At 40.5% G+C, this 27,993-nt stretch overlaps 1 protein-coding gene across 1 annotated transcript in view; it reads left to right on the forward strand.

Annotated features, from left to right (window-relative positions):
- LOC149205659 (DNA oxidative demethylase ALKBH2-like) overlaps positions 1–27,717 on the forward strand; it is a 49,828-nt gene extending 22,111 nt beyond the window's left edge. Inside the window, exons 2-3 of the mRNA XM_089393523.1 lie at positions 26,715–26,831; positions 27,061–27,717. Coding sequence (XP_089249649.1) covers positions 26,715–26,831; positions 27,061–27,618 — 675 coding nt within the window. The 3' untranslated portion in view covers positions 27,619–27,717. The remainder of the gene's footprint in view (positions 1–26,714; positions 26,832–27,060) is intronic.
- Positions 27,718–27,993: the final 276 nt, after the last annotated feature.

The raw sequence follows: 27,993 nt of genomic DNA on the forward strand, positions 1-27,993 counted from the left end.
CAAGTGTTCAATCCCTCCATAAGGTAACACAGTCAACCCTAGTTGAATTTTAACCCTAACCCTAGCCTAGCAACTTTCCTTAAGAGGCCAAAAATCAAAAAATGGAGAGAAAGGTTAGGTTGTAAGATGATTTAGGGTGTGATTAACAATGTGAATAAGGGCAGTCGCTAGTGCCTTGACCTTAGGTGATGGAGTTTAAGGGAGGTCTACTTAGGAGAAAAGACTAAACTCTAGCAAGAAGTAAGGGAATAAGAAACCCTAGTTTCAAACCCTAGCTATCATTTTATGAGGGAGAAAAGTCAACACCGAGAGCTTACCATGAAGAATCACTCATGGGATTGTCACATAAATTCTAGAATGGTTAATGCATACAATACCATTGCTAAGATTCCATGGAAATTTTTTCAATAATAACTAGCACATAGAAACCCTAGACAATAACCATTCCATGCAATAGCCATAAAATAAATTCCAATACAAAGAACACTTACAAGATAGATGCATGAACCAATCCTTTATTGCTCCAAAATGACATCTCCAAAACCAAAGAATAGCTCCATAAGCAAAAACTCCACAATAGATCACATCTCCACAAGATACAAGACAAATTTCAGCTAGGCCAAAATCTCTAAGAGGGCCAAATTGATCCACAAGTGATGATCCAAATGAAATGAAGGTGACCTCTACTTATATGAGGTTTACCTCAAGTAATTTAGCCTAATGAAGCCCCTAATAACAAGTTTGACATGAAATGAACTTGGGTTACAAGCCAACCCACTAGCTAATGACAAAATAGACCATAATTTCCCACACGTGTGAGCCATAGCCTCTCTAAATGCTGACATCATGCCCAATTAAGGCTCCAAATGCCATGCCAAGGTGTGTTGAGGTGTCCAAATGTGTGAAGGTGCCTGGATGATCCAAAATTTGAGGGATTGTCCTCAAATCCACCTCAAATCCTCCCGTGGGGTCCCAAGTACAGTTGGGGTGCTATCATGTGGTCTCCAATTGTCAAATAAGGCCTCCTTCTCTCCAACATTAGGGATTTCTTTGGTGCAACAAGCCCTCCCTAGTCTCTCAATGGTGTCATCATGAAGAATACTCAAAGCTAGGTCAAAGTTGACCAATGTCTTGGGTATTGAATGTGCTCTGGGACATGTAGCATCTGCGCATGCTATTAGGAGGCTCCAGTCTCTCAATGCTGCTAAGGCCATGCACTTCTTTGAAAGGCTTGGTTCCCCGTGGAGTGGGTGCCCTCAAGGATTGGGTTGTTGTGGACCACTTGACGAAAACATGAAAAGTGAAAGCAACCATCCATCAGAGACTATGATCATATATGTATCTAGGTGGACCAAACTTGAATGTTAAGGGCGTGTTAGTACTTCAAACAAGGTTCACCTTTTGATATCTAACTAGACCAAGTCTCGTAAAGGTGTTCCCTACTTTAGCAAAGGTGGCAAATGGCAAACCCTATTAGGTGCTTCCAACCCTCAAGGGGAAGTGACAATTCCAAGGTCGACCCCTCAATCAATAGGTTTTAGTGGTAATGGAGGGGAAAAGGCTTCATGGCGAAGTGCCATGGTCAAAAGGACCAATTGATGGGGTGTCCACACCCTGAGTGTATGTATATAAAGGGGGAACAATCGTGGAGACATAAGTTATCTGTTTGGTCTGATTTTAACACCCCTCTTTTGTGCCTTTTACTTCTTCTTGATTATTGTGAAAATTCCACAAGAGGAACCCCTACTACAGCAAATTGATGTTGCTTCTCCTACTTGTTAATCCTTACAAGTTATTTACTATGTGCTACGACAAATATCGAAGTAAATACTAGTGCATCCTTCACTTAATTAAATTATAAGCGGAAACAAGATACTGAGAAAGAAAGAAAATACAACACAATAGACACTGTTGTTTTTGGACAAATGTCTTTGGAAAAAAACCCAATGCGGGAAAACCAGTGCAACAGTTTTGAGGGTTTATTATTATTAAGCTGTAGTTTTGAATACAACTCTGGATGCCCTTCTGGCAATCCAGTTACAGAGAAAAAGACACTGGCAGAAAACTTAGTGAGATTACATCACTTCACCCGGCAAATCTTGGCTGATTCGACAACTGAACTGACTATCCCCGGCTACAACTGCGTTGCCCCTTCGCAGTAACTACGTGGGCTTGCGTGGAGCTCTCTGAGGCTTTGCGTCAGCTCTGCGCTGGGTCTCCTTGCCTCCTGGAGCTCTGACGTCAACCCTCTCGATTGATTCGACAACTCCCTGGCAAATTTTAGACTTCCGCTGGAAGGCAGCGTTGCCTCTGCGCTGGCCCTTCTGGCTCTGCGTCAAGCACTGTGTGCGCCCTCCTGGGTCTGCGCTGCCTCCATTGGTGCTTCTCTGCCTCTTGGCTGAGTATTCGGGGTCTCGAAGAAGATACTCCAACCCCAACTATTCTTGCCCCTCAATTGCAAGAAATCTCCTCTATTGAATTTTCCTCCTGAGAACTTCTCACTTCAGAAAATCGATTTCTTGATCTCTCTTGGTGTGTTTTCCAAATGACCCTCAAGCCCCTTCTTATATCTTCCTGTTGGACAACCAACGACCTAGATTAACTCCTAATTAAAGGCTCAGATCGTTTTGACTTGATCTCTGTCTTTTTCCAAGAAGTTACACCCACAATTAGATTATCCCATTAATATTTTAATTTTCCTAAGTTTAGCCTTAGGAACTCCATTAAAAATATTAATTATTTTAATAAAATCGTATATGGGTGTAATTTCCCAAAACCGTTTCCGGGTTCTTTGGAATGCATGTGACCAAGCCTCCTTGCAAAATATGAGGCTTAGAGCACATTCGATGCTACCCCAAATCAACAATTCTTCCTTGAATTACCACTTATAATTCAAGGGTTAGAGATTGCTCTTTATGATATAGTTGCTTTATTTCCCCTTAAGAGGAGTTAGTTCATTTCTCATTAGTGCTAAGACATGCAAGGGTTCCTTTTTGATGTAATGAAGCGTCATGTGCTCAGGAACTGGGTGATGGCCAAAGGAGGAAGGTAGAGCTCATGCTAGGCTTTTGTCCACGTGCTAGTCTCTATGTCCCGACCATCTTTTGCACTTTGATTTTCTTTCTTTTGTTTTTTTGTGGCCATGATATGCTCTTTTATTCTTTGACCTCACAAAAAAAAAAATCTTCTTTGTCCATCACTCTTTTATTCTTATTATTGAGTGATGACCTCTTCATTACAACCCTTCATTTATTGGCTATCCTCCTTGTGGTTGCATGCATATTGAAGCTATATTTGTGAAGCCCATTCTCCAATTTGTTGCACAATGTTTAATCTAGGTGGATATTGGTGGCCACCCACCTATTCCACTGGCTCATAGCACAATTTTCCTATTTTGGCAGTTTTCAGGCCCTGAACTTTTAGAGTTGTTTTGAGGCCCTAAACGATCTTTTTTTGGGGAAACAAGTTGACAGTGGTTTGACTGTCGTCAGTAGTTAGAAATTGTATTCCTCAGATATACCTTTCCAATGGTCTGTCGTGCATGCCAAATGGAGATTGTATGCCAAAGTTCTGACCCCAAGAAGTTGATGTTCCGACTTACCCCATCGGGGCCCATAAGCCTTTGGCATTTCATATCCTAGGGTTAGGTTTTTGGATGTTTAGGATTTCTCATTACTTCTTCATTATAAAAAGGCCTCAGAGCCTCATTGTAACATAGTTCAAGAAGGTGCGTAGCGGTCACATCTATGTTGCAGGAAACGTGGGGGGGGCCCGTTTCCGGCTGGAAACTGGGACGAAACGCGGAAACGCGTTTGGTACGGCCAGGAAACGCGTTTCCGGCCGTACAGCCCGCGTTTCCCAATTGAATTGTGTTTTTTTAAATTTTTTTTTTTTTCAAATTTGTTTTTTAATTTTCTAGATGTGTGTCTAAAGTTATAAAAGTGAATTTTTGCCCTAGTGTTGATATGCAGTTCATGGTAATGTTAAATTCTTAAAGTAAAAGTGATATTCTCCTTTATTTTTCATTTTCATCCTTTTACTTAAATTTTTAACATTACCATGAAATGACTCAGGATGTTTGAGAGTGGTTTCGCCCTCATTGGATTTCATATGGAGAAAGTAGAATTTTAGATCTCACTCAAAATCCAGCAGACTTATTTGTTTTTCAGGATTTCAGGATTGGATTATTGCAATGTTTCCATTGGATTTTATCATGTACTAGGGTATGGAACTTGTATTTAATCAAGAGAACCAAGCCCTCTATGCAGGGGAAACTCCCAATAATCAAGATCATGTAGGGTACTAGGGTATGAAACGTGTATTTAATCAAGAGCACTAAGGTCGTTCGACTATGTAGGAGGAGACTCCCAATACAACAGTGGTCCTTCTAAAGAATGGGATGTGGATGCAGAAAATCTTGATTTGGATCTCTCTCTTGCAGCCTTATAGTCTTTATTGTACTTGCAGCCTCATATATTAATATAAATAAAGGCTGATTTTGAGATTTGGATATCTAATAAAGGTTGCTTTTGGATATTCCAATATTTTTATTTTCATTATGTGATCATTCATGAGTAAATGTGATGTAAATTAAATCTTAATGTTTAAGTGTAATAAATTATAATGTACCATTTATGCTTTATGATTGCACACACACACACACACATATATATATATAAATATTTTCTATATATCTATATATCTATATATAAATATTTTCTATATATATATATATTCGCGTTTCCCCGTTTCCAAAATTTGGGGAGGTTGTGTTTCGTATCGCTTCCCGTTTCGGAAACTCGTACTTGTTTCCCCGTTTCGTGCAACTTAGGGTCACATCTCTTTTCAGAGATGCGCTACCACTATTCGAGTTAGTTTTCTTTCATTATGCATGTATACAATTTCAACATTTTCCATTTATTAATTGAAGTCAATTTCATTGTATGTCTGTGTTTTGGTTTTAAATCTGTATTTCATTTTGTTCCCTTCATAAATTCGGATCAATGTTATCAAAGCGATTTACTCTCTTTTTTAGTTTTTTAGTTTTGTTTTGCATGCCCCCAACAAGGTCAGGGTATAAGGGGTTGGGACTCGAATTGCTTGAGCCCTTGCAAGCCTGTCCTCATTGACCCTGATGACCATCCATGACAAAAGAAAATAAATATGAGGGAGTTGGAGATCCTACCAAATTGTTGCTCGAAGAAGCCCTCCAGTGACAAAGGAATGAGATGATGGATAATTTTTTCCATATCCTTGGACACCTACCATTAGGTGACACATCTTCATCTAGTGGCCACTTCAGAGGTGCCACTCCCTTTAAGGTACAAGTTAATTTTGATATTCCTATATTTGAAGGCCAGATAGATGCAAATGCTTTAGACAAATGGTTAAATCTGCTAGAAGGATATTTTTCAGTCCATAATTTTTCCAATAGAGAAAATATTACTTTTGCACTCCTTAAGGCTGCCCCCCATGTCAAGGATTGGTGGGAAACTTACTGTGAGAAAAGGGCCACGAAGGAATCCACACTATTTTCAGTTGCACCCACTTGGAACTCTTTTAGGGAGGCTCTTAAGGAATAATATTGCATTGTTGGAAGCTACGAAGATTAGTACTTGAGATGGACCACACTACGACAGGAAAGAGACCAAGTAGTGCTAAAGTTCACAAACATCTTTCATACCTTACACACCAAGTTGGTATCAAGCACTCTGAGCGACATCTGGTGCTCAAGTACCGTGGTTGTCTGCACAAATACATCCAGACTGAAATGTAGTTCTTGGACATATCTTCGCTTGGTGTAGCATACTGATATGCTGTCAAAATCGAGCAAAAATTTAAACAAAAGAAGTGAGGCTTTGGATCTGCGAATCCTTCACAACAAAATCAGGGCAAGGGAATCCCCAAACCACATAACAAAGGATAAAGCTAGGATGGACCACCCTAGGACAACACATAGAAGCCACGAACAAAGAATAGTAATGGGAAGATGAAGAAAGAAACAAGAAAGTGGCGTGTGTTCCACAAGAGCCCCACTCATAACACAAATGAATGTCACACAAAGTAGCCATTGGTGGTTGAGCTAAAAGCTTTAGAGCCAAAAGTAGGTTCTGACTTTGAACCAGACCTAGACAAGGGGAAACAAATCATTAATGTAGAACCACACTTGTAGCCATACACCATCAGGTGGCTCTAGCAAGGGCGAGATCTTCGCTTCAACTGAAAATGTCACATGCTCTACAACACCAAGCCTTCCACGGACGGGGTATTGTGTTACGTTGCTCCCCTTGAAGTTTGTGATGTTCCTCACCTTGTGGGAGCCCAATTGTACTCATGCAAAAGTATGGGACTCAGAGACTTTGCATTGATTATTAGGCTTTGTGTAAAGCTTGTAAATAATTTAAACAACTATTTACCCTGAACAGATTATGAAATCTACCAAATGTAAAGCCTGTAAATAATTAAACAACTATTTACCCCGAACAGATTATGAAATCTTCATGAACCTGTTTTAAAATTTAACAAAATTTCATGTATCAAATTGATTGATTTGATGAGAAGTATCTACCTAGTTTCCTGTGGATGAAGAGGCTTCAGATTTGCTCCAGCTTTCAATCTCGTTACCAAAAGACCATAACCTCTCAGCCAAACTAAGTACAACCTAGGTACTCAGTCCAGATTGCTTCTCAATTGCTGCAATCTGTTCCCTCGTGCCCAAAAACTTCAGAACAAACAAGGCTCAGTCCTTACTGTGGATAACTTTGTGTTACTGTACTTCCTCCAACCGCGTTCTGATTATTCGTTTCTTCCCCCCCCCATTTTCAAGACAACCTTCTTTCTTTTAAATCTCCATTCACCGCCTCCCTCCATCTCCATGTCCGAATTTTGATACGTGTTGATTTTATATAAAACAAAATCTGATTTGATTTGGTGATTTTATTTGAATATCTAAATTTGATTTAATAAAGTTTATTTATTATTTTAATGATTTAATTTATAATTTATAATTTAATTAATTTTATTTAATTTCGTAAATTTTAATTTACAAATTAAACTTTTAACATTAAAACTAACATTTTCTATTCATTTGAGGGTTTATTATATATATAGTGCACTACATACGGGTCCATGCATACGTAGCTATCATATGGAGGCCTCGTATGTATGCTAATACTTGTATTTTATTTATAGCTATAGGTGGGTCATCAAATACATAATGTAAAGCCTGTAAATAATTTAAACAACTATTTACGCTGAACAGATTATGAAATCTACCAAATGTAAAGCCTGTAAATAATTAAACTATTTACTCTGAACAGATTATGAAATCTTCATGAACCTGTTTTAAAATTTAACAAAATTTCATGTATCAAATTGATTGATTTGATGAGAAGTACCTACCTGGTTTCCTGCGGATGAAGAGGCTTCAGATTTGCTCCAGCTTTCGCTCCCGTTACCAAAAGACCATAACCTCCCAGCCAAACTAAGTACAACCTAGGTACTCAGTCCAGATTGCTTCTCAATTGCTGCAATCTGTTCCCCCGTGCCCAAAAACTTCAGAACAAACAAGGCTCAGTCCTTACTGTGGATAACTTCATGTTACTGTACTTCCTCCAACCGCCTTTTGATTATTCGTTTCTTCCCCCCCCCCATTCTCAAGACAACCTTCCATCTTTTAAATCTCCATTCACTGCCTCCCTCCATCTCCGTGTCCTAATTTTGATATGTGTTGATTTTATATAAAACAAAATCTGATTTGATTTGGTGATTTTATTTGCATATCTAAATTTGATTTAATAAAGTTTATTATTTATTTTAATGATTTAATTTAATTAATTTAATTTATAATTTTAATTTAATTAATTTTATTTAATTTCATAAATTTTAATTTACAAATTAAAATTTTAACATTAAAACTAACATTTTCTGTTCGTTTGAGGGTTTATTTTATATATAGTGCATTACATACAGGTCCATGCATACGTAGCTATCGTATGGAGGCCTCGTATGTATGCTAATACTTGTATTTTATTTATAGCTATAGGTGGGTCATTACACTTTGAACAAAATCATAGTTAGGAATAGGTACCCAATTCCCCAGATTGACGACCTTCTTTACCAGCTCAAGTGGGCCAAATACTTCAACAAGATTGATTTGAAGTTCGGTTATCACCAAGTTTTGATAGTACCAATTGATGTGTGGAAGACCACTTTCAAGTCCAAAGCGAGTCTTTTTGAATGGTTGGTCATGCCCTTTGGTTTGGTGAATGCCCCAATAACTTTTATGAGGCTAATGGATGACATGTAGCGAGCTGTCACCAACTCTTTCGTGGTTGTATATTTGGATGATATCCTCATTTTCAACAGAAGTTGGGCAAGGCACTTGCAACATATTCGATAGGTCCTTCACACCTTATGGTAGCATAAGCTATGTGCTAACTTGGAGAAATGCTCCTTTGGAATGGACAAGGTTCAATATCTTGATTACATTATTGATGAGCAAGGTGTGCATGTGGATCCAACTAAGATACAAGTCATTTGGGATTGGTTGGTCCTGACGACTCTAATAGAGTTTCACAACATCTTGGGCTTTGAGAATTTATACCAAAAGTTTTTGTTGGGGTTCTTTTATATCGCTTGGCCCTTAAGTCAAGTTACCAAAGGTGGAGCAAAAGCGAAGTTTTTTTTGGTTCGAGTCACAACAGAAGTCGTTCGATGAATTGAAACACTGCCTTTGCTCTGCAACATTCCTCACCTTACCGGAATTAGAACAACCATTTCAGATTGAGACAGATGCCTCCGACTATGCTATTGGTGCAGTCCTCATTCAACACGGACATCCGGTGGCATATCATAGTGAGAAACTCTCCGATACTGTTCAGAGATACCCCATCTATGATAAGGAGATGTATTCCATAGTGTAGGCTTGTTGGCAACAAAAACATTATATTCTAGGGAAGGAGACGATCATCCACACGAATCACCGATGTCTTCAATTTATGCAGACACATGGAAAGTTGCAAAACAATTGCCATCAGAAATGGTCCACATATTTGCAACAAGTCCATTTGAACATTAAATATAAGAAGGGTAGCACCAATCACGTCGCTGATTGCCTCAGTTAGCCTGCAATTGTGGCACTCGCCACCGTTCTCAACTTTTGTGGGCACGAGACTCCTCTGGATGACCACAACTATACAACATTGATTCATAATTCGTTGCCACATACCAAATGTTGATGGTAGGCAAGCAAGTTTCAAACTTCCACCTCCAGGATGCATTGTTGTGCTATTTGGGACACCTTTGTGTTCGTTCAAGCATGTGTGCCAAGCTGATTTGGGAGGCACATTACAGTTGGGTAACAAGGCACTTTGGTATGGAGAAGATAGTGGCGGTATTGCAGAAGCATTTTTATTGTACGAAACTTCGACATAATGTTTGCAAGTATATCAAACTTTATGCTGGTTGTGCCATTGCCTAACCAACCATTAAGAAGCAAGGCTTGTACACCCCTCTTCCTACTCCTAATCGGCCTTGAGAATCCATCTCGATGGACTATATGTGTGGCCTTCCTTTTACCAAGCATGGTAATGACTGTGTGTTTGTGGTTCTCAATAGATTTTCTAAGATGGCCATCCCGATTGCCTGCAAAAAGAGTATCCCAGCAGAAGCCACTGCCATGCTCTTCTTCGAATGGGTGTGGTAGATTTGGGATCTCGCAGACCATTATATCAGATCAGGATAGCAGGTTCCTAAGCGCATTCTAGTTGAGACTTTGGTCATTGTTGGACACTAAGCTCACAACCCCCAGACTGATGGCCAGATAGAGGTCGTCAACAGGATGATCATGCATGTTTTGCGCATATTTTACACATGGAATGAGAGTCTGTCCTATGTTCAACACAGCTACAATAGAGCACTCCATAGCTTAATTGGTCACAACCCCTTTCAGGTGGGCTTGGGATTTTAACCATTAGGTCCCATTGATGTTGCACTGCTCCTTACCACTACACAGGCAAAATTTGCACATGTTCAATTTGAAACCAACAAAGCTACCAAGCTTATTGAACGAATTCAACACATTCACAAATAGGTCCATGATATATTGCAGAATGCCAATACTAAGTATAAACAATGCCATGATCAACACTGGGTGCCACACAAGTTTCAAGTGGGAGACAAGGTCTGGTTGCTTCTGTAGAAGGAATGCCTTGCAGGGGCCCATCAGAAGCTTCGGCCACTCCGCTATGGACCTTATAGCATCACCAAGGTTGTAGGTGACAATGCTTTTGAGCTAAGTATCCCCCCATTCCTTGGCCTGCACCCAATGTTTAATGTGGACCGCCTTTGGCCATATTTGCCACTATTGTTGGACACATCAGAAATTTGTGATTCTTAATTTTCCTCCAGATACTTTGAGAAAAGAATCTAGCACCTTCAAGGCATTATTTTGCCTCGTTCTCTTCATCCCAGACATCTCACAGTTGTAGGAGATTCTCTTTTCATCAATAAACACTTGTAGCAACAAACCCAAGCCAAGGATCTATTGGAAGCAATTCTCAATAGAATTTGGTTTCTAGCTGATAACATGGATTTCCAAATCAAATGGTTCCATGTCCAACGAAGCAATAATCAATTGGCCAATTCCTAGGAAAATTTCATAATCCAACTAAATAAAAAGGGTTTTTATTGTTATTTTCAACGGGCAACATGTCACACAACCTGTCCCATCATTTCACGGTTTCTCCAAGTGTCACCCTAGTTGGAATTAGCCGGGGCATGAAGGCGAAATTAAATCCACATGGAGGAAGTAGGTCACTCTAGAGGTTCCCACTTCTCACCATAATGGTTAATGTCCACACCACCTCGAGAAGTATTAATTGTAGTCTCACCACATGTAGCAAGGATGGGATAAATCACATTGAGTTAATGGATCAAAAGTTGGTGATAACTTAGGTTGATGGCTCCTTTGCTCGCTATCTAAGCCCACAAGAAAAGGAGTTGTTCGCAGATGAATCTATCTTGAGGTTGGCAGTGAATTCCTCTCTGGTTTTAATGAGTTGCGATCTATCAACAAAAGCAATTCTTTCCCCTTTATCTACTAAACAAGAAATAGAAAGAAAACTCTTTTTCAAACCTAGAACATATAGAATGTTGTTGAGATGCAGCTTCGATCCATTATTCAGTTTCAACAATGTTGATCCTAGGCCTCTAACAACATAGCTTTTGTTGTCACCCAATTCCATTGCATGGGAAAGTGGCTCCTTTGATAGTGTATGAAGTTGTTTACTTTCACCTGTCATGTGTCTTGATGTTCTACTATCAATGATCCATGCATTGTCATCAGTAAGAGAACTTGTAAGAGCAGCCAAGAATCCTTGACTCTTTAGTAATAGATGACCTTCTTGATCCAGCTTCCAGCAATGTTGATACCTATTCTTATATAGTTCATCATAGAGGGAGAATCTATGCTAACAAAGTGATCTTCGACTCTTCTTGACCTTAGCTCCGATACCGTGTTGGAAAATCAAAGCAATTATATTAGGGTTTGATTCTCCTTTCTTGATAATTACTTGAGTGTGTTGGCTTCTTTTACTTCTTTATTATCTTGTCTTTCGTTAAGCAATTACCATATTATGTGTGTATGAAGATCACAAAACAAGAGACACAAGATATAGGTACTATGCCAGGGAAAAGCCCCCCTCGAGGGGTTAACCCAGTCAAGATAATTCTTCCTTTCAATAGTATTCTTTGAGACTCTTCACTGTAGACCAAGATTAGACTTTCCCTCCACACCAAGTCAGCCTCCCAGATCTTCGACCCCTTCCAGCAACTTCGACTAGGCAGCAGCTTTCGGCAAGAGGCAACTTCCAGCAACAGCAAAACTTAAGAGAGTTCGATCTCCCAATCCAAAGCACGAAACAGAGAGAGAGAGGCACCAAAATTTCGATTTTTCTTTTCTCCTTAGATTTCCCCAAACTCGCATTCATTTCGGCTTTCCGACAACAGACTTCGCACTTTTTCCTAGCTACAAGAGAACTTCACACCTTTTCCCAGCTACAAGAGATATTGAATTTGTGTGAGAGAATAATGCTCCAAATGAATTCGATGAGCTTGTATTTATAGGCTCCATGTGAGGTTGAATAAGGTCCTTAGGCTGACTTGATCTTCTTCTAGGCCGACATGGTGTACATAAATCATATTTGACTCAATACTTGACTTTTTTACATGATTCAAAAGCCCAAGAAGGGTCTCTTTAAAAGTACAATGACTCTATTGACTCAGAATAAATCCTAGATGTCCTCAAGGGGACTTTGACCTAAAACAAGGTGACCCAAGCATGAAACCCATGCTTTAATAAGTCACAATAATAATAATAAAATTTTCTTTTATTTATTCATTTGACAAGTACATTACATGATGACTCAAGTACATTAATGAAGACCGAACATAGTTACATTTTCCAACCGGATGATGAGGGAAATCTTATCAACCATTACTGAGAATTGTGCAACTTTTAATTTTCCAAGGTTGTTTGATATCATCTACCTCTCTGTCACTTTTCCCTTTGTTTTCTTTAGCAGAGTGGTCCTTAGAGCCTCAGATTCAGGGAGTAACATACCCCTTGGCAAACTCAACATGCATTTTGGAAATACAGGCTTGTGGCCACATTAATTAGGATTGTACATGCATGAATAATTCGACAATAACCTATTTTTCTACGTGTTTCCAAATTGATTTTAATTTCACTGTTTCACTGATTTTTATTGGGACAAAGGTGCTAGAGTCGCAGATGGTTGAGGTGAAAGATGGGATGAGGGTTTAATAAGACACATCTCGCCTAAACCCATTGCCTCTTCATTCTCTTTTTCCTTTTTTTGATTTTGACTTTTCGTAGTCTTTTTCCATTGCTGTTTTCTGCTCTACAGAGTTTACTGGGCATCCCTCCACACCACCTCCAGTGCTATCATTGATATCAAAAAGGTGATCCACTGCTCTTGTTAAAGATCCAATAAAGTTATGATGGCATAAAAGGCATGCAAGGTCAGCCCCATGCCTCAACAATGAATTTTTGAGGTGTCATTTGAATCTTGATTAAGTTTCTACGTTTTTAATATTATTTTTTGAACTTTGATATAATTGAATTGGAAGGGTGAAACTATAAGACATTGGAATTGATGTTGGCTCAGTCTAAGTCTACTGTTTAACAGGCTGCGATTTGCAATTAGATGGAAATGAACATGAGTTGGAACTGCGTATTAGAGAATTAAGGTTTTTTTGTTTGTTTTTGTTTTTAATAATATTTTTAGAAATGAACCCCAACAAATATGATCCAGGTGAATTCCAATCAATTCCAACAAATTTGTTTGCCCAAACAGTTGGCTTGATATTTGGCTCGATGCTTGGCGAATAGGAACGAACAAATTCAATTTACTTTGAAGTTTGATGGACTTTGCACCAATGTTACCAGACTCGGAATCGACAATAAATTGGCAAGGCAAAAGAGTGAAAAGTTTTAATCGGATTGGGAAAAATCGGTCAATTCAAAAAATAAAGATATACACATATATTGAATTAAAAAAATATTTTTCATTGATAATCAATAAGGCCATGTCCAAACAATGCATAATATCAATAGATGTCCAAAATATAATGAATGGATAAGTATCTCATATATGTTATGAGTCCAAACATGATCCAAAGCACTGAGTCCTGACTCCTAACTATTGACTACATAGAACCAGAAGCCTCTGTGTCTAAAAGTTTATAAAACACTGCATACTAATCAGTGAAAAAAATAGTAACTGAAATCTCTTGATCGCTACTGAAGTGTTACGATAATGGTTTGGTATTGAAATATCTAACAGAGCACACACTGAAGCTAACACTGGAGCACACTGCACACTACGCCTCTATTACACTACGACTCTATTGCGCAGAGTAAACTGAAACTGAAACCATGCCTCTATTACCTTCTCGGTGTATGAGTTGCGGGCATGAGTAGTGAGAAGTGAGTTGCGCACTGACGTTTAATTTTTAACCTAACTAAACTATGCAGGGAAAAATGCAGAAACCCTAAAAGTTAATACCTGTGCTTGTTGAGTTGAGGGCTGAAAATCGCCTCAGTCGCCTAATTCACAATTAATTGGTGAGTTGCAAGTCAAACTCACGTTGACCACGAGTCAAACTTGGTCAACGCGAGTTTGACTTGCCCAGAGTTGAATCAGATCGTTTGAGGGAAGAGCAGAGTTTGACTCACGATTAATCGTGAGTGATCGGAGATTCATGTTTCACTGCTTTGAACTTGAAGCTTCAATTTTGCTGAACACGGTGATTGAGGACCAACTCTTGGCTAACGAGCTTCAAGATCGGTGACAACAGTGGATCGAGTTCCAAGCAAAGATGATGCACAATATGATGTCCATGTTCCAACGGTTAATGGAACAACAGTTCATTGTATAACAATTACTAAGAGCCACACAACAATAAACTCCTATGGCCATTCCACTTGGTCTTAAGCTGGGCACAAAGACCGCTTTATTGCACTTTGACGGCACACATGGTGGAGAAAAATTAGGTGCATGGATAATAAGTCTTGAAGCATATTTTTGGATACACCAAAATATCATGGATTGTCAAAGAATTGTTATTCGTTATTAAGGTACACATGGACAACCAAGCACTCACATGGTTGGTAGTCCCATGTGCAGTGATTGACTGCTACTAATCATCAGAGATTATTGACAGTTTCCTCTAAGCGGGAGGAAACGATGATAATGTATTCTGGACATTATGTTATATTTCTTATTACCAATGTTTGACTTGGTCAAGTTGTTTTAAGCCCAAATGGTGTAACGTAATGTATTCCTACTAGGGTTGTGGGGGAGCGCCCCCCCCCCTCGATCCCGCTCCCAATCTGCGCTCCGGTCGGGAGCAACTTTTCCAATTGGGGAGTGGTTGGGGAGCGATCGCTCTTGACTGCTTCCTAGTTGGAAAAGTCGCTCCCGACCGGCAAAAAGCGACGCCTGCGCGGCCGAGAGAAGGAAAGGGAGGGAAAGAGGGAGAGAGGGAAGGGGAGGGGGGCGATAAATAAATCCTCTCCCCTCCCATTATTCATTTCATCCCATTGAGAGAGAGTAAGAGAATTTGGAGAGAGAGCAAGAGAGTTTGGAGAGAGTTTGAAGCAAGGAGAGGAGCTTGGTGAGAGAGGAGCTTGGAGGAGTTTGAAGAGCTTGCAAGGGGAGATTGGAGCTTGGGATTGGAGGCCAAAGAGGTAGGATCTACACTCTAATCTAGCAAATTTTTTATTTTTTATTTTTATTTTTTTTAAAATAAATACATATTTTTTTTTCTCTATTTCTCATTCCCATTCCATTTTTTTCCAGATTCAAAACTTCAAATTTCAAACATCATGGTTATATTGCTTGGCATTTTCTTCTTCTTGGTTTTTTTGTTGGTTATTATGGTGTTGGAGAGTAGAAAAAGGAGGGTTGAACATGAAGAAGGGGATGAAGAAGTGGGTTATAGTGGATTTGATGAAAACCCCAGAGAGGAGTACCTTGGTGAGGAGGCACTGGAGGAGAGTGAACATGATTCAGCTCAAACAACTAAACAAGACCAAACCCCATTGTGAAAATATGTTACTAGGCCTGAAGCAGGGAAAGGGGGCAAAACCACTAAATTTCATTGCCTCCATTGCAACAATAATTACACATGTTCATACACCCGTGCCAGAAAGCACCTCTGCCGGAAAAGGCCATGGGATGGAGATAAACAAATAGGAATCAAAACTTGTACAGGTGTGTCAGCAGCAGAGAGAGTCAAATACATAAGGGAAGAGGAGGAAGCCCAATACAAATCGAAAAAATCAAAGGGTTTCTTTGAACCAAGCTCACAATCACATGCATAAAGAACTCCTTCAGCATCCTCCCATGACAGTGGATATGGAGGCACAGGGTCACCAAACATCTCTTTAAGGTGTAGAACCATATCATATTTCCTTGATGAAGGGTGTAGGAATGATGTGGATTCAAAAGTTTATCGGTTTCTCTATGCATGTGGGATACCATTCAATGTTCTTCGCTCACCTTATTGGCATGAAATGGTTTCTGCCATAAATGATGCCCCTAAAGGATACAAGAGCCCTAGGTATGACAAGGCTAGAACCGTTGGACTTGATCATGAAAAAGCAAAAATATCACATTCTTTGAGTAGAATGACAAATTCTTGGATTGAGCATGGGGTGTCCATTGTATCTGATGGATGGACAAATATAAAAGACAAGCCATTGATAAGTGTTCTTGCTGTGTTTGTTAGTGGTGCCGTTGGATTACTCAGACAAGTTCAAGATCGGCATCAACATTGCAGAACCATTACTTGAAACAATTGAACGTATTGGGCCATAAAATGTCATCCAAGTCATCACTGATAATGCTGCTAATTGTAAGGCAGCGAGAGAAATTATTGAGGATAAATACCCCAATATATTTTGGTTTGGGTGTTTGGTTCACACAATGAACCTTTTGATGCATGATATTATTAAGAACAAAAACCAACAATACAAATGGATTGGTGATTTGTACAGGAGAGGCAAACAAATGATAAAATTTATTACAAATCATAACAATACCCATGGGCTTTTCTGCAGCCACTCAAGATTGGAGCTGTTGAAGATTGCGAAGACTAGATTTTCTAGCTATTACCTCACCTTCAGCGGCCTTCTGAAGGTAAGCGAGTCATTGGCTAGCATGGTATCAAGTCCACACTGGCAGGTATTAAAGGAAAGAGCTACAAATGCATCTGAAAAGCAAGGTTTTAAACAGGTGGAGGACACTGTTCTTGATGGTTAGTTTTGCGCATATGTGAGGCAAGTATTGGAATTAACCAAGCCCATTTATCACATGATTCGTTTTGCAGATACAAATAAACCAGTGATTGGGGAGTTGTATGAGCAAATGGATACCATGTTGGGGCAAATAAAAGATATTGTTTAGAAAGATGATCCCAACTCGTATACATTGATTCACAATTGTGTGTGTACACGGTGGAATAAACTTAATGTTCCACTTCATGCCTTGGCGTATATCCTTATGCCAAAATACTACTCTCCATCTTGTTTGGGCCAACCTGCACCTAGGGGTGGGGTTAGGGTCAAACCCCATATAGATCAAGAGGTATCTACAGTATATTTGCAACCATTAAACAAGTTGATACTTGACAGGGAGGAATGTGCTAATCTTCGTCTTGAATTAGGCAAATACTTCAGTTGCACTGGTTTGTTTGGTTCTTTCCATGCAATGGAAGATAGAAATAGATTTGATGCTCTCACATGGTGGGGAGCATATGGCGGCTAGGGACTTTTGCCAAAACTGGCAAAAAAAGTTCTCTCACAGGTTGTAAATACTTCTTCTGCAAAGAGGTGTTGGAGCACCTACAACTTCATACATAATGTGAGAAGAAATAGACTCAATGAAAACCGGGTAGAAAGCTTGGTTTATGTGCACTATAACTTGAGGTTGTCGAGTCATCATTGTGATCGGGCTTATGAGGATCCAACATATAAAATTTGGGACAACCACCCAGAGGAAAAAAAATTGGAGGATGGCACTATACATCTTGAAGAACTAGAAGCAAAACTTATGAGAAAGGAAGATGAAGCAACAACCATGCCACCCCCACCATCCAGTAGCAGTGCTCGAGTTCCAAGTCTTGTTCCTTTGTTGTCGCCGCCTCCATGTACATCCTCACGTGGAGGGCATGTGCCTTTTGGTTCTGGTCATGGGACTGTGCAGGAGGAGACTCTAGAAGACCACCACGACCTACTCAGAAATTAAACATTATTCGTGGTGGCAAGAGGAAGATGTACATGATAGATTTACTTGTCTTTTCTAGTTTCTAGTAGTTTTTATAAGTGTTGACTCTTTCATATTTATTATGATATATTTTGTAAACAATATATGACAATTTAAGTTTGAAGTTGGCAATTATAACTCATTGGTAAAGAATTATGAATATGATGCTTTGTGAAAGTTGAAAGTTGTTTCGTTTCATTTCATTTTATAACATTTCATTTCATGTTAGATATTATTTGTTGTAATGATTTGTTAATTTTAGGTATGTTCTATGCTTAGAGCAATTTATTTCAATTTTCAAAGTTAGCTCAAAATCTTTTCCAAATTAGCAATCACATCAACATTAAAGTAAACTGCAGACAAAACATAAACATAAATCGTAGAAGACAAGCCAAGACAAGAGGACACAAGATGTGGCGCTAGCCAAGGACAAACCCCTTGATCAATTCTTCTTATATGTTCTTCAATAGTTCAGCAGAGAGAGAGATAGTACATTTACAACAAAAGTCAACACTTTGACTTATCTAGATAAGAGCATAGATCATCTCTACGAAGATGATAGATGAGATCAGTTGAAAACATGCTGCTTCAACTGATTCTCCAAGGTGACTCCTTCACCTATCGTTGTGCTTCATTTCGTCATCATGCTGCACCTCACCGCGCTGCACCCATCATCACTACGCTGCATCTCATCACGCTTCATTAATCATGGTTGTACCCATTACTGTATTGCATTGTGTCATTGTTGCACCATGCTGCTATACTGACCTATGTGTTGGCTGCATCTTGTTTTCTTGTTGTCCCTTGCTTGCTTGTTGTCCCTAGCATGCTTGTTGTCCTTAGCATGCTAGCTGTCCCTTGCATGCTAGCTGTAACATTGCATGCTTGGTGTATTTGCTGCTAAGTACCCTACAACTGTCCCAATGTTAGTTAGTTGTCCCTTGCATGCTGCTCTCCTTCGGAGACAAATGCTCAGGCTGTTCCGGCAGTTTCAACAATTTTGGCTGTTCCCAGCAGTTCCGACAGTTCCGGCAATTCCGGTTATTCTCTGCAGTTCCGGCGTCTGCCCTCTGTGTCAGCTTTCTCGGCTGTTCCGACAATTCTCGCTGTGCCCGGCAGTTTCGGCTATTCCCGGCAGTTCCGGCAATTCCGACAGTTCTGGCTTTTCCCAACAGTTCTGATAGTTCTCGGTAGTTCCGGCTTTTCCTGGCAGTTCCAACAGTTCTGGCAGTTCTAGCTTTTGCCAGCAGTTCCCGACAGTTCTGGCTTTTCTTGGCAGTTCCGGCTTTTCTCGGCAGTTCCGGCTTTTCTCGGCAGTTCCGGCAATCCTCGGCAATTTCGGCAGTTTTGGCTGTTCCCAGTAGTTCCGACAGTTCCCGACAGTTCTTGCAGTTTCGACATTCCCTGGCAGTTCGAGTCCCGACAATTTCGGCTTTTCTCAGTAGTTCCGGCTTCTGCCCTCTGGATTAGGGCAGCGTTATCCCTCAGGATCCCTCCTCCTACTAAAACCCAAAAACAAGTAGAGAGGAAGAGATCCCAAGTGTGTTGAAATGACTTGAAGACCACCTTTATTTATACTAAAATGTTGAGCACAAGTGGGGTTTATTTGGTTGCTGGCCGACCTTGACGAATTGTCCCATAACACAAATAAATTCATATCTCCATGAATACTTATCGGAATTGGATGATCTTTAGATCAATCCTACACCTCTCGATGAGAGGGATCCAAGAAAAATATCAGCTTCCATTAATAAGATGACCCACATGGAGTTTGGCCCTAGTTGCCAATTTTAACACTTCCTCTCAACTAGGGAGAACTCCATCCGCTGATCCATATGTCCGACTGTACTATCTCTGCCATTAGTGCCCTGCACTGCTCTGCTCTGCTGAACCATGAAGAAGAAGAATTGATCAAGAATGTCTCATACCATTCTCTATTGACCCGAAGTCAGTTTCATCTGAAGAGAGTGTCACCTCACTCTTACTGGCCCGAAGTCAGTTTATTGATCCTAGATTAATATCACAAGAGAGTGTCTCAAACCACTCATACTGATCCCAGATCAGTTTCATTGATCCCAGATCAATGGAGGTCATCCTAGCATAGGGAGTACGCTAGATACATCGATGCGTCCATCAATAGTACTACTATGGTCCCTAACCCCATTTCCTTACTCATTGATCAGATGAGAGGTACTTCCCATGAGTCCCAAACTGCATGGGTAGGATGCCTCGACAAGAGAACTAATCATCTTGTCCACAGGAGAACGAATCATCCTGCCCCACAGTCGCCACAGGAGAAGTAATCATCCCGGCCCATAGGAGAACCAATCATCCTGTTTCACAGTTGCCACGGGAGAACTAATCATCTTGTTCCACAGTGCCACGGGAGAACTAATCATCCCGGCCCACAGGAGAACTAATTATCCTGTTCCACAGTTTCCACGGGAGAACTAATCATCCCGGACCATAGGAGAACTAATCATCCTGTTCCATAGTTGCCACGGGAGAACTAATCATCCCGGTCCACAGGAGAACTAATCATCCTGTTCCACAATTGCCATGGGAGAACTAATCATCCCAGCCCACATGAGAACTAATCATCATGTTCCACAGTTGCCACGGGAGAACTAATCATCTGGCCCACAGGAGAACTAATCATCCTTTTCCATAGTTTCCACGAGAGAACTAATCATCCCGGCCCACAAGAGAACTAATCATCCCGTTCCACAGTCGCCACGGGGTATCACAGGGGAAGGTTGAACATGTCGTCTTGTACATAGCGCACCACCAGGGGAGGGTGAGTCGCCCTGTGGTCGTATGTTGCTCCAGTAAGTACCCCAAGTCCCCTAGAGCTCCCAGAGCTCAATGCATGCAACATGCAGGACCCTTATAAGAAGGTCTCTCAACGACTCCAAGTCGTTCGGGAAAGTCACAAATTTGACTTTTCCTCAGGGCTTTGACAAAATGTCTGCGACCTGTACATCAATCTTAATGCGATGGAGCCTCCTCGCTCATCGACTTACGGTATCCCAGATAAGGCAGTATCTGATGTCTATCTGCTGGAGCAATCATCGAATACGGGATTCCTTAATAATCGAATCCCCCCTCTGGTTGTCACAAAGAATCACAGTGGTATTCATCATGTGTACAAACAACTCACTTAAGAGCTTCTGCAACCATGCAACTTCACACGAGATCATACTCGTAGCTATGTATTTGGTCTCGGCGGTGCTTATAGCAACCGACTTTTGCTCCTACTCATCCATGATATCGAAGCAGAATCCAAAGAGAACTAGCATTGAGAAGTGCTCTAGTGATCCTCCACACTGCTTGCCTAGTCAGCATTCAAATAATCATGCAATTTCATATTTCTGGCAGTATATCTCAATCCATGAGAGATTGTGCCCCGAAGATATCTCAAAAGATTCTTGGCACCAATCTAGTGAGGCTCAACCAAATATGAGCTCACCATGCTAACTAAAAAACATATATCCAGACGGAAGTTCACCAAGAACATCAATGCGAATGAGTTTATGAAACTCAGAGGCATTTCCCAAATCTGCTCTGACATCACTACCATATAATTTCTGAAAGTTAAGATCCTCGAGGTAGTCACAGTGTTGCAGTTTATCATTCCACATCCGGAATCCAACTCTCGCTTACTTCTGCAAATGAGAGGGTTTGCACCCGTCAAAAATAGGTCGTCCTCATAAGGCGCTGGTATGAGAGGTCTATCATCCACAACCTTCAAACAATGGTTTGGATCGACTTCACTCTTAGTGAATTTCAGCTTCATCTGACAACTATCAATCCTCTCATACTACGCCCGGGGAGTTTTGCTTCAAGCCATAGAGGGCTTTCTTCCACTTGCATACGTGAGATTCCTGATCATCAATCTCAAACTCCTCGGGTTGTTCCAAACTTGTGGACCTGCTGCATGAGGGGAATGGTCCCCTTATAAGATTTTCCTTCGGTATATCTCAGACATGTACCTTCATGCTCTTCTTGAATTCAGGCATCCCTATCACCATCTGACTCGCATCGGGTAGGGCCCCATAGGTAGACCTCCGGTGTTATAGATGCGATATGTCAATTGACATGATCCCCAATGGACCATCCTGCAACTTGATACAAATTGCCAACCCTGAACCCATGAGAAAAAACATCTTTGAAAATTCTTTTTTTTTTAACACGTACCTTTCCATCGATGAATGCCACCCTGAAACCGTTGACTTCCATTTCCGAGATGGACACCACGTTCTTCTTGCGATTAGGTACATAAAAGAGATTCTTGTAAATGAATAGAGTTACCCTCATTCAATTGAGGGGTAACATTCCCTACACCATTTCCGAGATAGGTGGCATCGACTCCAAGTATAATCCCATGGTTGTTTCTGTCTCTACCAAATTCGAGAGATCACCCTTCTATCTGATGAGGTGCCTTGAAGCACTACGATCAATAAGCCAGATTCCTAAAGAATCTGAAGGAGAGGGCCAATACAAGATAATGCTTCTTTATCTTATCAGAAACAACATTTGATTCTTCATACCTGGGGTTCCTTGCTTTCTTTGAAGAGTCGACCATTTCCTTGATGACCTGCATTACCGGTCATTACTTTGATCATTGAAGATGTCACTAGAGTGATTTTTATCATCATCAAGTGATGTGTCCCTACCTCACACTCCTTCGCATAATGGCCGAACTTATTACAACCAAGCCATCTGCGTTTCCTTTCACCCTTAGATCCGGACTTCCCATTGAAGTGATCTTTAGGTAGGCCATCAGAAACTTATGCTATGCCATTCTGATAATATTTTCTGCTTCGACTTCACCCTTAGTGAATTTGAAGAGGGATGAGGAATCCATTGATCCTTTTCTCCTTTCCCAACTGTCTTCGGTGATTGCTCTCACTCTTGCTTGGTCATTGTCTTCATCTCAGCTCTGATACCATGTTAATTTTAGGTATGTTCTATGCTTAGAGCAATTTATTTCAATTTTCACAGTTAGTTCAAAATCTTTTCCAGATTAGCAACCACATCAGCATTAAAGTAAATTGCAGATAGAACATAAACATAAATCGCAAAAAACAAGCCAAGACAAGAGGACACAAGATGTGACGCTAGCCAGGGACAAACCCCAATGTGGGGAAACCTTTGATCAATTCTTCTTATATGTTCTTCAATAGTTCAGCAGAGAGAGAGAGATAGTACGTTTACAATAGAAGTCAACACTTTGAATTATCTAGATAAGAGCATAGATAATCTCTGAGAAGATGATACATGAGATCAGTTGAAGACATGCTGCTTCAACTGATTCTCCAAGGTGACTCCTTCACCTATCGTTGTGCTTCATTTCGTCATCATGCTACACCTCACCGCGCTGCCCCCATCATCACTATGCTGCATCTCATCACACTTCATTCATCATGACAGTACCCATTATTGTATTGCATTATGTGTCATTGTTGCAGCATGTTGCCATACTGACCTATTGTTAATTTTAGGTATGTTCTATGCTTAGAGCAATTTATTTCAATTTTTACAGTTAGCTCCATATCTTTTCCAGATTAGCAATCACATCAGCATTAAAGTAAACTGCAGATAGAACATAAACATAAATCGCAGAAGACAAGCCAAGACAAGAGGACACAAGATGTGGCGCTAGCCAGGGACAAACCCCAATGTGGGGAACCCTTGATCATTTCTTCTTATATGTTCTTCAATAGTTCAACAGAGAGAGAGAGAGAGAGAGAGAGTACGTTTACAACAGAAGTCAACACTTTGACTTATTTAGATAAGAGCATAGATCATCTCTAAGAAGATGATACATGAGATCAGTTGAAGACATGCTGCTTCAACTAATTCTCCAAGGTGACTCCTTCACGTATCGTTGTGCTGCATTTCGTCATCATGTAACACCTCACCGCGCTGCATCATGCTGCACCCATCATCACTATGCTGCATCTCATCACACTTCTTTAATCATGACTGTACCCATCAGTGTACTGCATTATGTACCATTGCTGCACCATGTTGCCATCGTGACCTATGTGTTGGCTGCACCTTGCTTGCTCGTTGTCCCTAGCATGCTTGTTGTTGCATGCTAGTCGTCCCTTGCATGCTAGCTGTAACATTGCATGCTTGGTGTATTTGCTGCTAAGTACCATACAACTGTCCCAATGTTAGTTAGTTGTCCCTTGCATGTCGCTCTCCTTCGGAGACAGATGCTCCCGCTGTTTCGTCAGTTTCCGGCAGTTCCGACAGTTCCGGCCGTTCCCTGCAGTTCCGGCAGTTCCGGCCGTTCCTCGCAAGTCCGACTGTCCCGGTAGTTCCGGCTTTTCCGGCAGTTCTGGCATTTCCAACATTTCCGGATTTTCCAGTTTTTCCGGCTTTTCTGGTAGTTCCTGCAGTTCCGACTTTTTCGACAGTTCCGACATTTCCGACTTTTTCTGGTAGTTCCGGCTTTTTCGGTAGTTTCGGTTTTTCTGGCAGTTCCGACTTTTCCGGCTTTTCCGGCTTTTTCGGTAGTTCCAGCTTTTCCGGCAGTTTCGGCTTTTCCAGCTTTTCTGGCAGTTTCGGCTTTTCTGGCATTTCTGACTTTTCCGGCAGTTTTGGCTTTTCCGGCTTTTTTGGCATTTTCGACAGTTCCGACTTTCTGCCCTCTGGATCAGGGCAACTTATTCCTTACGATCTCTCCTCTTACTAAAACCCAAAGACAAGTAGAGAGAGGAAGAGATCCCAAGTGTGTTGAAATGACTTGAAGGCCACCTCTATTTATACTAAAACGTTGAGCACATGTGGGGTTCATTTGGTCGCTGGCCGACCTTGACGAATTGTCTTATAACACAAATAAATTCATAACTCCATGAATACTTATTGGAGTCGGATGATCTTTAGATCAATCCTACACCTCTCAATGAGAGAGATCCAAGAAAAATATCAGTTGCCATAAATAAGATGACCCACATGGAGTTTGGCCCTAGTTGCCCATTTTAACACCTATGTGTTGGCTGCATCTTATTTGCTTGTTGTCCCTAGCATGCTTGTTGTCCTTAGCATGCTTGTTGTTGCATGCTAGTTGTAATATTGCATGCTTGGTGTATTTGCTGCTAAGTACCATACAACTGTCCCAATGTTAGTTAGTTGTCCCTTGCATGTTGCTCTTTTTCGGAGACAGATGCTCATGCTGTTCCGGCAGTTTCGGCAATTTCGGTTGTTCCCGGCAGTTCTGGCAGTTCCGGCAATTTCGGCTATTTCCGACAGTTCCGACTTTTCCCGCCAGTTCTTGGCTGTTCTGGCGTCTGCCCTCTGCGTCAGCGTTCCCGGTTGTTCCGGCAATTTTCGATGTTCCTGACAGTTCCGGAGATTCTCGACAGTTCCGACAGTTTCGACAATTCTGACAGTTCCGGCTTTTGCCGCCAGTTCCGACAGTTCCTGGCAGTTCTGGCTTTTCTCGGCAGTTCCGACAGTTCTCGGTAGTTCCGGCTGTTCCCAGCAGTTTCGGTAGTTCCAGCTGTTCCCGACAGTTCTGACAGTTTCGGTTTTTCCTGTTAGTTTCAGCGTCTGCCCTTTGGATTAGGGCAGCGTTATCCGTTAGGATCCCTCCTCCTACTAAAACCCAAAGACAAGTAGAGAGGAAGAGATTCCAAGTGTGTTGAAATGACTTGAAGGCCACCTCTATTTATACTAAAACGTTGAGCACAAGTGGGGTTTATTTGGTTGCTGGCCGACTTTGACAAATTGTCCCATAACACAAATAAATTCATATCTCCATGAATACTTATCGGAATCGGATGATCTTTAGATCAATCCTACATCTCTCGATGAGAGGGATCCAAGAAAAATATCAGCTTCCATTAATAAGATGACCCACATGGAGTTTGGCCCTAGCTGCCAATTTTAACATGATTACACTTAGCTTACAAGTGCAACTTTGGTGATCAATGATGATAAATGTTATATATTGAATTTTGAAAGCTTCAAACTTTAAGATTGATGAATCATGATTCATGAGACTCAATATGTTGTATGTTACTAACTTGTGGACGTGGTTGATGACGATTATAACTTCTAGATGATTGTTGTTATATGGTTCAATCTATGTTTTTTATATTTAATTCATCATTCTACATGTTTTTGTTGACATATATGCATCAATATATATATATATATAAAAATGGCTCCGGGATTCGCTCCCAAACCGGGAGCTTTTGAAAATGTCGCTCCCGCTCTCCATTTTCGCACCCGCTCTCAAGTAACCTTGATTCCTACATTTCTTTAAAGCCATAAAGCCATCTAACATAGAGTAGCTTGTATTTCCTTCCATTTTCTTTCTATCTTGTTCACTTTCTTTGGCTCTCTGCTCTCTGCTCACATCATGGCTTCCTTAAGTGCGAATTTTTGCCTTTGACATGGAAATTCTTTTCCACTCTTTTGCTTTTTGCTTGCTTGTAGTATTGGGACCACTGTTCATATGCACATTTCCTTTTCTCAGTGTCTGCTTTCCCATCATTTGTGTTCCTTGACATCAATGTAATGGGTCCATAAATATTCTTCCATCTATAATGCTTCATTTGCTTGTATATTCTATGAAATATTTGTCCAGGTTCACATCATGTTGCATTCGTTCAAACACCTTTTATTAAATCAATGTAAATGCATCTAAATCACTGTGCTTGTTTTGTTTTTTGAAGATATGTTCAAGAAGTGTGGGTGATCAAGTCACTGCTGCATTTCATTAGCTAACGGAAATAATTCTGCATGCTTTTGTAATTGCTGTGCAGCTATCATTTCATGTCCATTGACCTTTTCCCATCTTATTTTGTTGTATATCCAATGTTGGTTAATGGAATGTGTGTGCAGCCAAGAGAGACATGCTATGTATCCAAAAGTGGCTTGCCAGCATATAAATACAGTGGGTATGAGCCTGTCATTCATTCATGGGATGACTATCCTCCACTCAAAGATATTCTACAGGCTGTAAGTTGTTCCTTGCCATGATAAAGTTATATTTTTCAGAGGAGCCATTTTTAGTTGCCTGGAATTAAACCTGTATATTGGATTGTCTCATGTATGTACCAATGTCATTGGAATAAACGGTGATTGATTGGAGAGTTTAAATCTCATGAGTTGGTTTTCTTCTTATTGAATAGGAACTTCACTCAATGTAAGGTTTTTGAACATATTGACTAATTAGTTTCATGCGCAGGTTCACGAGGCACTTCCAGGAAGTACTTTCAACAGTTTGTTACTAAACAGATACAAACATGGGGGTGACTATGTTGGTTGGCACTCTGATAATGAAGTCTTGTATGGTCCGACTCCTACAATTGCCTCTGTAACATTTGGTGCAGAACGTGAATTCTTGTTGCGGAAGAAAAAAACAAAGATATCAAAAGGGGAGGGTGTTCAGGCATTAAACAATGGCGTTGAAACCAAAGAAGATAAAAAGATCAAACATAATGAGTCAGAAGTTCAGGGGACTATAGCCCAAATGTCTGCAGTATCAACAGTCCCCCTATGCACAAAGAGGGCGTTTCAGTCAAACACTGTTAACGTATTTGAAAAGTTGAAAACAAACAGGGGAGACAGCCATTCACAAGTTTCACAAGTTTATAAAGACCGATACTCCTTTATGCTCAAGCATGGTTCACTTTTTGTAATGAAAGGTTATACCCAAAGGGATTGGGAACATTCAGTTCCCAAACGGATGAAACTGCCAGGTTTGAGAATAAATCTCACATTTAGATATGTGCGGGAAAGTTAATTTTTGAATCAAGTGCTAAAGGGGTTCGACATGATAGCGATAATCTTTGGAGTACCAGTGCTGCACATGTTTAAAATGCTTACAGGTAGCCCCATTAGATTTGCTGAAATTCGCTCCAAAACTTGAAGCATGATTATAATCCATTGCATATTCCCGTATAAGTCTTTCCTAGGTTATAAGTAAATCGATTTTCATGTTACTTTCAGATGTTAAAAATAATTTCTGCTTCTTGGTCCCATGTTATAGTTCATTGTCCTGGTAAAAGAATATGAATCATCGTAAAATTGAATGAATAAACGTGTTACAGGCACTGCTTGCTGGTTACTTGGTTTGTTTGCATTAGATATTCAGAAGTTTCTGAATCTAGTCTACACA

The sequence above is a fragment of the Pinus tabuliformis genome, chromosome 1_2 (genome assembly GCF_031772625.1).
Source record: "Pinus tabuliformis cultivar Carrire ecotype Pingquan chromosome 1_2, CPIR1, whole genome shotgun sequence".
Lineage (NCBI taxonomy): Eukaryota > Viridiplantae > Streptophyta > Pinopsida > Pinales > Pinaceae > Pinus > Pinus tabuliformis.